This window comes from Amblyomma mixtum, chromosome 8 (genome assembly GCF_055824585.1).
Source record: "Amblyomma mixtum isolate Tamu chromosome 8, ASM5582458v1, whole genome shotgun sequence".
In the NCBI taxonomy this organism is placed as follows: Eukaryota; Metazoa; Arthropoda; class Arachnida; order Ixodida; family Ixodidae; genus Amblyomma; species Amblyomma mixtum.
The window spans coordinates 17,176,373-17,188,436 of record NC_143019.1 but is presented as its reverse complement, the minus strand read 5'-3'; the positions used below and the strand labels follow the sequence as shown (position 1 = coordinate 17,188,436).

General features: G+C 40.0%; 1 protein-coding gene across 1 annotated transcript in view; it reads left to right on the top strand.

Annotated features, from left to right (window-relative positions):
• LOC149331511 (uncharacterized) overlaps positions 1-10,778 on the top strand; it is a 44,905-nt gene extending 34,127 nt beyond the window's left edge. Inside the window, exons 11-14 of the mRNA XM_089557352.1 lie at positions 1,175-1,814; positions 5,125-5,150; positions 6,338-6,351; positions 7,282-10,778. Of these exons, the coding sequence (XP_089413478.1) occupies positions 1,175-1,814; positions 5,125-5,150; positions 6,338-6,351; positions 7,282-7,901 (1,300 nt within the window). The 3' untranslated portion in view covers positions 7,902-10,778. The remainder of the gene's footprint in view (positions 1-1,174; positions 1,815-5,124; positions 5,151-6,337; positions 6,352-7,281) is intronic.
• Positions 10,779-12,064: the final 1,286 nt, after the last annotated feature.

The following is a 12,064-nucleotide window of genomic DNA, read 5'->3' as shown; positions in this document are numbered from 1 at the left end:
TGGATTTTTTTATGAAAATTCAGCTTCTATTTTCTTATTATATATATATATATAATTTTGCTATGAATTTTTCTCCTGAAAATCATCAATTCTAGCAATGAGTTAGTGACTTGAATTATTCACTCTCAGTGAATTGTTGACTTTCTTCAGTGATTTAATGTGGAGTTTTGTGTGGTCAGAAGTCGCATAGTCTGCCTCGGAATTTCTTCAGCATGAGCACTTTGTTTACCAGTAATTAATGTATCACCAATTTTTCACTTGGAAGTGTGCTTGTTGAAGGTATTGCTTTCATCATTAAAAACTAGCACATTTTAGTCAGACGGCCAGCAGACAAGAACACCAGTTCGAAATTGACTTCTACAAACTAGATTTTCAAGTTTTCTTTGGCTTGTTGCATTGGGTTGAGCAAGGGATTGGGGCACCGTGTGGCATGGGTGTTGATTGCAGCTCTGTAACTGAGGCTCATTCGTTGCCGCAGCCTGACCATAAAACTTTTTATGACAACCATGCATGGTTTCATGTCAGAGTAACTAATGCAGTTATTAAATCTGCTTGACCAACTAACTGCTCTATGTGGTTGGTGGTAGTGAACAAGCAGCGCTTAGCTTGCAGACGGCGAGGTGGTTGTGCTTCCCAGTCTGGAGAGGCGTGTAAAAAAGCGGAAAAATGCCTTAAATTACACAACTGCGCAGTTCAGCCAACATTACCACCGTCTTATTGTTCCCCTGGCTTCCCTACTTGGATAATTTTCAACTTGGACTGAATGTAACTCGAACTCAACTATTGATCTTTTTAAGTTAAAGCCAAATATCAAAAACTAATTTCAACATACTTTTGTTGGTTTCTTTCAGTTTAAACCAAAAGGACTAACTCCTATCTATAGCACATTGCCACTGGTTTTATTAGATAGACATTCTTAGCCTATGTGTATATACCAGGTCATTGTTGTCATGACAGCATTAATGAGGTGAGTGAAAGAGTGAAAGTGCACAGCTGTTAACTTGATTCTAAACTGGCTTGACTTGGTCCGTCCATTTCTCTCGATAATCAAACATTAGCACCTCGGCAAGAGAACATCACTGTAGAAAACTTTGTTTTAAAGCCGAGTTCCTTTTAGCATCAAGCCGTTGACTCAAATGTTGCATATATTTGTTTGACTGTTGTTTATGGTTGCTTTCTGCATTCAATTTGTTGAGGCATTAGTGCCATGTGGGGTGCTGTGGTTGACTCCAAATGCTCTGGACAATGCAGGTTTGTTCTCCACGCATCAGAGCCGTGAGCCATCTCCTGGAGAATATGCACGTGTGAAGAGGTCTCCTTCACCCCATGGTGTAGCAACTCCTCGTACTGACATGGAAAATCGCAACAGTAAACACAGAGCCAACCAGCTACGCCAGTGCAACCACTGTAAGAAGACCTTTGTGAGGAGATGGGACCTGGATCAACACCTTCGCATTCACACCAACGAGCGTCCATATCAGTGTGACTTCTGCGGCAGCAGATTTAAGCAGGCAGGACAGCTCAGTGAACACCGTCGCATCCACACTGGAGAGCGTCCTTACCAGTGTGAGCATTGTGGCCATAGATTTCCACACAGGAGCAACTTGGTTGCACATGTCCGCAGCCACACGGGCGAGAGGCCGTACCAATGCCAGCTGTGCCCCATGACCTTTAAACAAAATCATCACCTCGCGAGTCATGTGCGATCCCACAAGGGCGAGAAACCGTTTCAGTGTCGCTTCTGCACAAAGGCGTTTGCTGAGAAGCGCAGTTTGGAACTCCATGAAGAGAGAGCGCACTCTTCAGTTACTGGAGTTCCATAATGCTCTGGTGCCGTTTCATATAGTTAACTATGATAAGCATTCCTAGCTAATCTACAAATATGCTTATGCTGGCAATGTAACTGCTATGTTGACAAAATCCATTTGTGAAATATGCATTCACCTGCCGTCACAACAGATTGGTACAGGGTTGCTCTTTAGATGGTGTTCCTTCAGGTGAAGCATGTGTGCATTAAGCTCCCAAACAGGCAATTTGTGTTTAAATCATCAAAGGCCCGCATATCCTCTCTTTCGATTCCAACAATACTTCCAGATTCATGGTTGCTCTCAAGGGACACTGACGACAGATTAAAAGGCTGCGATGTTCAAATGACAACGAAGCTACTTACTCTCAAAACAGTTTTATGTATTAAAAATAGTAAAAGAGAGGAATTCAGGTACTGACTATCTTTGCAAGCAGAGAGCGATGAAGTCAAGGCACTTTCTGGTGCACGAATTCCTGATGGTAGACTACACCGCCATTCACTTCTCTATGCAATTTCTCACAGCAATAAATGCATCTTATGCAGCTTGAAAAACGAGAATATAGCGACAAATTTCATAGCTTTGGCTTTTCTTAAAACAATAAAATAGTTTCTCTTGATGGTTTTTAATCTGACATGAAGCAGGCAGTGTTTTAACCTTCGTGATTTATGGGCAAGACACGTCTTTTCAAGTGTGTAGGTGTCTGAAGCGGTGAAGTACTTCCTCCATTCCACTTTATTAGACTGTTGTCTCCCAAACACTCAGCTTTCATCTTCACTGAATCAAATTCTTTTGCCAGTGCATTTTTTTGCCTTTCCCTAACATGAGGGCTGCGAAAAGAAAAGGGTGCCTGTCTATCTCGCAGTGATGCATAATAAGTTAATTTTTTTTGGCACTGGTTTGCTGATTCATGCATTAAAGTCATTACAGCTACATTGGCTTGATTCAATGAAAGCACAATGAAATGCAGCTCCTGTCACCTTGTACAGGGTGTTTCACCTAAGACTTCATACAAATTTAAAAATAGTCTTTTTGACCTGGATGAGGACATTTTCCAGTATACCACCATCAGAAAAGAGCTAAGACATGCTAAATAGTAGGCTGGTTAAGTAATATTGAATAGTTAACTTTTAATTACTGTCAGGTTCCTTAATTACTAAGAGGCATGTATCCCACTGTAAGTAGTATCCATGTCAGTTTTTAAAATTTCGAAAAAGCAGTTACCCTCGCCGCTGTTGCCCCATCAAATTTTGGCTGTTTTGACAAGTTCTCTGGAGAGGTTGCTTTACCTGCAAACTTTTGAGAAGTGCATGTATTTTGGCAAGATTCAGCCAAAATTTTTTGGGCTACAGCAGCAAGGGTAACTGCATTTTCTAAATTCTAAAAACTGATACGGATATTAAATTTAGTGGGCTACACGACTCTTCATAATCACGTGCCTGACAATAGATAAAAAGTTAACCATTCAATATTAACAAGTCTGCTAGTTAGCACGTCTTAGCTGTTTTCTGATGTACTACATCGCTCACCAAGCTATGCCAAAAAAAGCGCTCTTCTAGCTAAAAAAGCATATTTCTAAAAATTATGTAGTCTTAAGTGAAACACTCTGTATATTCATGTTGGTCTAACCGCATTAGTGAGAGGTGTGAAAAGAGACAGTGTAATGCATAGCTTGGAGAAGTGTGGTGAGATTTTGTATGCTGGCTTTAAGAGTGGACTTTTGACAGTTTTTAGGAAAAATGACAAGCATTTCACTGCACCGGACTCTGCATAACTACTTATTCAACAAGTGCCTCTGTTTTGAATGTCTGTGTGTCAGATATCACTGTTGAAAATTGTGACCTCGACATTTTCAATATTTTGTGTGGTTCAGCTGACGGTTTTTGCATTATCTTCATGAAAGTGGTCGCGGTGTTTCACTTTATTGTAGCCTTTTTTTCACGTCCCAAACTAATAACAGTTTTACTGAAACGAGCCTCCCCTCATTTGCATCATGTTTCTGTGCAAACCCAAAACATGCCATACTGACAAGAGGTAACTGATTTGTGGTCACTGAGATAAGCACTGCTCGCATTGATTACAATGTATGCAAATTCAGATGTAAAAACCAAGGAGCATGTGTGGAGAAAATTTTACCAGACTGTAGAGGGAAGTTCAGTGTTGTGTTGTTATCTTGCATTTTCTGTGTCTTTTTTTTGCATGACATTGCTTATTTCACGAGTGTTTTTTTTAGGTTTTGGAGCCAGAAAGTTCTGTGCTGTGCCCATTTGCTATATTTTTTATTTTCATTGGAATCCCAAAGCTTTGTGTTGCTTTCAAAGATAACATTTCTCTACCAAGTGTCGCATTGTGCACATCATAAGTGAATTAGAGATTCAGCAATATGTGTTTCATGTCATATGATTACTTGGGCTGCTGCCTTTAGGGTGAATATCAAGGTGTTATAAAAAGTTTTCATGAAAATTTTTTCCTTGGAGAGATCTGAGCTGGTCAGTTATGTACAAAATTAAAATGTTATGCAGAAATAATTAATAAAATCGGCTTGGAGTTTGGTGGTGATTCCAGAGGTGACCAATTATAATGAGCATTACCAAAAAGTATGTGTAAATAGAAATGAGTCAGAGAAGTTCATGTAATCTTGCTTGTTATTCGTGAAATTTTTTGTAGTTTTATAGCTTTCTGTAGCTTCAGCTTTCTGTTGTTTGTTTGCTTTGCTTTTTTTTGCTTTAAGGCTGCCGAGAATACTTGTGCACATGCTCAGGTGGAGCTTGGTGTCATTGCATTTGTCAGTTCTTTGTTTTGTTGCACTTGTGTTTGTAATTTGCTTTCTGAGTGTCTATGGGACATGTGATGATGCTGGAGTGTGACATAAAGAGTATTAGAGTTGACTATACATTCACTGCCTTTCTTGTCGGTTTCTGGTGAAATTTTCGCAACTCCGGTGTTTATGTGGAGCACAATCTCCTCCAGTCTCGTGCAGTTGCTTGCAAGCTTTCATTGCTTTTTAGAGTCGCAGCTTTACTGGGGCTTCTTGTGGTTTTAAGGGTGTCGTTTTCGTGAAATAACCAAAACCTCCTTCATTCACCCTCTGGCAAAGAGTGTGTTGTACAGGTGTTCCCGATATATGACCTATGGACCCTCATTTAGACCCTCAAAAAAAAGAGCACCCGCGATTTCAGTTAAAGTTGTCACTCTGAATCTCTAGCAGCTAATGCAGTAGTTAGTGAAATTGCAATTCTTGAACATGCAAAGGACATAGTGATGCTTTTGGTATTGGGGCTTTCTTTCAATTGGCCTTTTTTTCCGTTTTATGTTGCAGGCATTTGAACCAACATCATCGAGGCAGTTAGTACAAGCTGAAAATGGAAGATTTTTGCAAAACATGTTGCCAACAGTTATGGACGAAATGGATAATCTTTCATAGATGTTGAAATAGTGCACCATGTGATGTGAAGCATAGTATTTTTGAACAAAGCGGAGTGCATCAGACCTATTTCGTTACATTAAAAGCTCATTCACTTGAGTGAGACGTGGAGAATGTGTGTTGTCAATTATACCATGTGTGACGTTGTGTTTAAGCATCAAACAATATGCTAAAGAAGACTTGTCGTTATTAGGGGAAGTCTCTCGAGAAAGAGGTTACTTCCTTCCAGTTGGCCTAACTACAATCTACCTTTCAAAGTCACACAGGGACCTGAAATACAGTTCTTGAACACACAGTGTGCATGTGCTTTTGCTTTTAGCACTGGGCCTTTTTTTAATTTTGGCTATTTTTCTCGCTTTTACTTTGCAGACATCTGAACCAACACCGTCTGGAGATTTAGTACGAGCTACCAGTGGAAGGATTTTTCCAAAAAATATTCCAACGTTCATGGACCCAATGGATTGACTTTCAGAGTTTCATGAATAGTGCATCAAGTGATGTAAAGAGTAGCGTCTGTGAAGTGGAATGCATCTGAATGTATTTTGTTGCATCAAGAACTCATCCAGATGAGCCGGATGTGGAGGATGTGTGTTGTGAAATATTCCTAGTGTGACATTGTATCTGAGCATAGAGAAACTGCATGACAAAGAAACCTTTGGATTATTTGTTGAAGTCTCTGGTAAAAAAAAAAATGTGCTGGTGCAGAGGTAGTTCTTCTGCACCTGTGCATTTTGTGTGCCATCTGTCGCCTTACTTCATTCCTTCAGTGCCTCCGGTATTCATAATTGCCTTCTTTTGTTTGTCCCTTGTGGTTCTGGTAATATACAGTTGAATTTCATGGACTTTTTTATTAAAATTCAGCTTCTATTTTATAATTATATATATATATATAATATTGCTATGAATTTTGCTATTCAAAATCATCAATTCTAGCATTGAGTTAGTGACTTGAATTATTCACTCTCAGTGAATTGTTGACTTTCTTCAGTGATTTAATGTGGAGTTTTGTGTGGTCAGAAGTGAAATAGTCTGCCTCGGAATTTCATCAGCATGAGCGCTTCTTTTACCAGTAATTGACATAATGTATCACCAATTTTTCACTTGGAAGTGTGCTTGTTGAAGGTATTGCTTTCATCATTAAAAACTAGCACATTTTAGTCAGATGGCCAGCAGACAAGAACACCAGTTCGAAATTGACTTCTACAAACTAGATTTTCAAGTTTTCTTTGGCTTGTTGCATTGGGTTGAGCAAGGCATTGGGGCACCGTGTGGCATGGGTGTTGATTGCAGCTATGTAACTGAGGCTCATTCGTTGCCGCAGCCTGACCACCATACTTTTGATGACAACCATGCATGGTTTCATGTCAGAGTCCCTAATGCAGTTTTTAAACCTACTTAACCGACTAACTGCTCTAAGCGGTTGGTGGTAGTGAACAAGCATCGTTTAGCTTGCAGATGGCGAGCTGGTTGTGCTTCCCAGTCTGCAGAGGCATGTAAAAAAGCGGAAAAATGCCCTAAATTACACAACTGCGCAGTTCAGCCAACATTACCACCGTCTTATTGTGCCCCTGGCTTCCCTACTTAGATAATTTTTAACTTGGACTGAATGTAACTCGTACTCAACTATTGATCTTTTTCAGTTAAAGCCAAATTTCAAAAACTAATTTCAACATACTTTTGCTGGTTTCTTTCGGTTTAAACCAAAAGGACTAACTCCTATCTATAGAACTTTGTTACTGGTTTTATTAGATAGACATTCTTAGCCTGTGTGTATATACCAGGTCATTGTTGTCATGACAGCATTAATGAGGTGAGTGAAAGTACACAGCTGTTAACTTGATTCTAAGCTGGCCTGGCTTGGTGCATCTATTTCTCTTGATAATCAAACATTAGCACCTCGGCAAGAGAACATCAATGTAGAAAAGTTTGTTTTAAAGCCGAGTTCCTTTTAGCATCAAGCCGTTGACTCAAATGTTGCATATGTTTGTATGACTCTTGTTTATGGTTGCTTTCTGCATTCAATTTCTTGTGGCCTTAGTGCCATGTGAGCAGTGCCATGTGAGGTGCTGTGGTTGACTGCAAACGCTCTGGACGATGCAGGTTTGGTCTCCACACGTCGGAGCTGTGAGCCATCTCCTGGAGAAAGTGCACGTGTGAAGAGGTCTCCTTCGCCTCACGGTGTAGCAACTCCTTGTACTGACATGGAAAATCGCCAGAGTAAACACAGAGCCAACCAGCTACACCAGTGCAACCACTGTAAGAAGATCTTCGTGAGGAAATGGAGCCTGGATGAACACCTTCGCATTCACACCAATGAGCGTCCATATCGGTGCGACATCTGTGGCAGCAGATTTAAGCAGGCAGGACAATTGAGTGGACACCTTCGCATCCACACAGGAGAGCGTCCTTTCCACTGTGAGCACTGTGGCCATAGATTTCCACACAGGAGCAACTTGGTTGCACATGTCCGCACCCACACGGGCGAGAGGCCGTACCAATGCCAGCTGTGCCCCATGACCTTTACACAAAATGAAAACCTCGCGAGGCATGTGCGAGCCCACAGGGGTGAGAAACCGTTTCAGTGTCGCTTCTGCGCAAAGGCGTTTGCCAAGAAGTGCAGTTTGAAGCACCATGAAAAGAGAGAGCACTCTTCAGTTACTGGAGTTCCATAATGTTCTGGTACCCTTTCATATAGTTAACTATGACAAGCATTCCTAGCTAATCTACAAATATGCTTATGCTGGCAGTGCAACTACTATGTTGACAAAATCCATTTGTGAAATATGTATTCACATGCCGTCACTGCAGATTGGTACAGTGTTGCTCTTTAGATGGTGTTCCTTCAGGTGAAGCACGTGTGCATTAAGCTCCCAAACAGGCAATTTGTGTTTAAATCATCAAAGGCCTGCATATTCTTTCTTTCGATTCGAACAATACTTCCAGATTCATGGTTGCTCTAAAGGGACACTGAGGACAGATTAAACGCTGCGATGTTAAAATGACAACGAAGCTACTTACTCTCAAGACAGTTTTATGTATTAGAAAGGGTAAAAGAGAGGATTGCAGGTACTGGCTGCCTTTACAAGCATAGTGCGATGAAGTCAGTGCGCTTTTTGGTGCACGAATTCCTGATGGTAGACTACACCGCCATTCACTTCTCTATGCAATTTTTCACAGCAATAAATGCATCTTATGCAGCTTGAAAAACATGAATACAGTGGCAAATTTCATAGATTTGGCTTTTCTTAAACAATAGAATAGTTTCCCTTGATGGTTTTTAATCTGACATGAAGCAGGTAGTGTTTTAACCTTCGTGATTTACGTGCAAGACACGTCTTTTCAAGTGTGTAGGTGTCTCAAGCGGTGAAGTACTTCCTCCATTCCACTTTATTAGGCTGTTGTCTCCCAAACACTCAGCTTTCATCTTCACTGAAAGAAGTTCTTTTGCTAGTGCATGCTCTTGCCTTTCCCTAACATGAGTGCTGCGAAAAGAAAAGGTTGCCTGTCTATCTCACAGTGATGCATCGTAAGTAAATTTTTTTGGCACTGGTTTGCTAATTCATGCATTAAAGTCATTACAGTTACATTGGCTTGATTCAGTGAAAGCGCAATGAAATGCAGCTCCTGTCACTTTGTACAGGGTTTTTCACCTAAGACTACCTAATTTTTAAAAACAGACTTTTTGACCTAGAAGAGCATATTTTTGGGCATACCATCATCAGAAAAGAGCTAGGACATGCTAACGAGTAGGCTGGTTAACTAATATTGAATAGTTAACTTTTAACTATTACCATCAGGTTCCTTAATTACTAAGAGGCATGTACCCCACTGTGTGTAGTATCCGTGTCAGTTTTTAAAATTTCGAAAAAGCAGTTACCCTCGCTGCTGTTGCCCCATCAAGTTTTGGCTGTTTGACAAGTTTAGTTCTCTGGAGAGGTTGCTTTACCTGCAAACATCTGAGGAGTGCATGTATTTTGGCAAGATTCAGCCAAAATTTTTTGGGCTGCTGCAGCGAGGGTAACTGCGTTTTCCAAATTCTAAAAACTGATACGGATATTAAATTTAGTGGGCTACACAACTCTTGATAATCATGTGCCTGACAATAGATGAAAAGTTGACTATTCAATATTAACAATTCTGCTAGTTAGCACATCTTGGCTGTTTTCTGATGTACTACATCGCTCACCAAGCTATGCCAAAAAAAGCGCTCTTCTAGCTCAAAAAGCATATTTCTAAAAATTACGTAAAGTCTGAAGTGAAAAACTCTGTATATTCATGTTGGTCTAACCGCATTAGTGAGAGTTATGAAAAGAGACAGTGTAATGCATAGCTTGGAGAAGTGTGGTGAGATTTTGTATGCTGGCTTTAAGATTGGACTTTTGACAAATGTAAGAAAAAATGAAAAGGATTTCGCTGCGCCGGACTCTGCATAACTACTTATTCAACAAGTGCCTCTGTTTTGAATGTCTGTGTGTGAGATATCACTGTTGCAAATTGTGACCCCGACATTTTCAGTGCTTTGTGTGGTTCAGCTCACGGTTTTTGCATAATCTTCAAGAAAGTGGTCGCGGTGTTTCACTTTATTGTAGCCTTTTTTTCACGTCCCAAACTAATAACAGTTTTACTGAAACGAGCCTCCCCTCATTTGCATCATGTTTCTGTGCAAACCCAAAACATGCCATGCTGACAAGAGGTAACTGATTTGTGGTCACTGAGATAAGCACTCCTTGCATTGATTACAATGTATGCAAATTCAGATGTAAAAACCAAGTAGCATGTGTGGAGAAAATTTTACTAGAATGTAGAGGGAAGTTCAGTGTTGTGTTGTTATCTTGCATTTTCTGTCTTTTTTTGCATGACATTGCTTATTTCACGAGTGTTCTTTTTTTTAGGTTTTGGAGCCAGAAAGTTCTGTGCTGTGCCCATTTGCTATATTTTTTATTTTCATTGGAATCCCAAAGCTTTGTGTTTCTTTCAAAGATAACATTTCTCTACCAAGTGTCGCATTGTACACATCATAAGCGAATTAGAGATTCAGCAATAGGTGTTGCATGTCATATGATTACTTGGGCTGCTGCCTTTAGGGTGAATATCAAGGTGTTATAAAAATTTTTCATGAAAATTTTTTCCTTGGAGAGATCTGAGCTGGTCAGTTATGTACAAAATTAAAATGTTATGCAAAAATAATTAATAAAATCGTCTTGGAGTTTAGTGCTGATTCCAAAGAGGTGACCAATTATAATGAGCATTACCAAAAAGTGAATAAATAGAAATGAGTAAGACAAGTTCATGTAATCTTGCTTGTTATTGGTGAAATTTTTTGTAGTTTTATAGCTTTTTGTAGCTTCAGCTTTTTGTTATTTGTTTGCTTTGCTTTTTTCTTGATTTAAGGCTGCCAAGAGTTCTTGTGTGCATCCTCAGGTGAAGCTTGGTGCAATTGCATTCGTCAATTCTTTGTTTTGTTCCACTTGTGTTTGTCATTTGCTTTCTGAGTGTCTATGGGACATGTGATGATGCTGGAGTGTGACATAAAGAGTATTAGAGTTGACTATACATTCACTGCCTTTCTTGTCGGTTTCTGGTGAAATTTTCGCACCTCAGCTGTTTATGTGGAGCACAATCTCCTCCAGCCTTGTGCAGTTGCTTGCAAGCTTTCAGTGCTTTTTAGAGTCGCAGCTTTACTGGGGCTTCTTGTGGTTTTCAGGGTGTCGTTTTCGTGAAATAACCAAAACCTCCTTCATTCACCGACTGACAAAGAGAGTGTTGTACAGGTGTTCCCGATATATGACCTATGGACCCTCATTTAGACCCTCAGAAAAGGAGCACCCGCAATTTCAGTTAAAGTTGTCACTCTGAATCTCTAGCAGCTAATGCAGTAGTTAATGAAATTGCAATTCTTGAACATGCAAAGGACATAGTGATGCTTTTGGTATTGGGGCTTTCTTTCAATTGGCCTTTTTTTCTGTTTTATGTTGCCGGCATTTGAACCAACATCATCGAGGCAGTTAGTACGAGCTGAAAATGGAAGATTTTTGCAAAACATCCTGCCAGCATTTATGGACGAAATGGATATACTTTCATAGCTGTTGAAATAGTGCACCATGTGATGTGAAGCGTAGTATTTTTGAACAAAGCGGAGTGCATCAGTCTATTTCGTTACATTAAAAGCTCATTCACTTGAGTGAGACGTGGGGAATGTGTGTTGTCAATTATACCATGTGTGACGTTGTGTTTAAGCATCAAACAATATGCTAAAGAAGACTTGTCATTATTAGGGGAAGTCTCTCGAGAAAGAGGTTACTTCCTTCCAGTTGGCCTAACTACAATCTACCTTTTAAAGTCACACAGGAACCTGAAATGACAGTTCTTGAACACACAGTGTACATGTGCTTTTGCTGTTGGCACTGGGCCTTTTTTTAATTTTGGCTATCTTTCTCAATTTTACTTTTCAGACACCTGAACCAACACCGTCTGGAGATTTAGTACGGGTACCAGTGGAAGGATTTTTCCAAAAAATATGCCAACGTTCATGGAACAATGGATTGACGTTCAGAGTTTCATGAATAGTGCATCAAGTGATGTAAAGAGTAGCGTCTGTGAAGTGGAATGCATCTGAATGTATTTTGTTGCATCAAGAACTCATCCAGATGAGCCGGATGTGGAGGATGTGTGTTGTGAAATATTCCTAGTGTGACATTGTATCTGAGCATAGAGAAACTGCATGACAAAGAAACCTTTGGATTATTTGTTGAAGTCTCTGGTAAAAAAAAAAATGTGCTGGTGCAGAGGTAGTTCTTCTGCACCTGTGCATTTTGTGTGCCATCTGTCGCCTTAC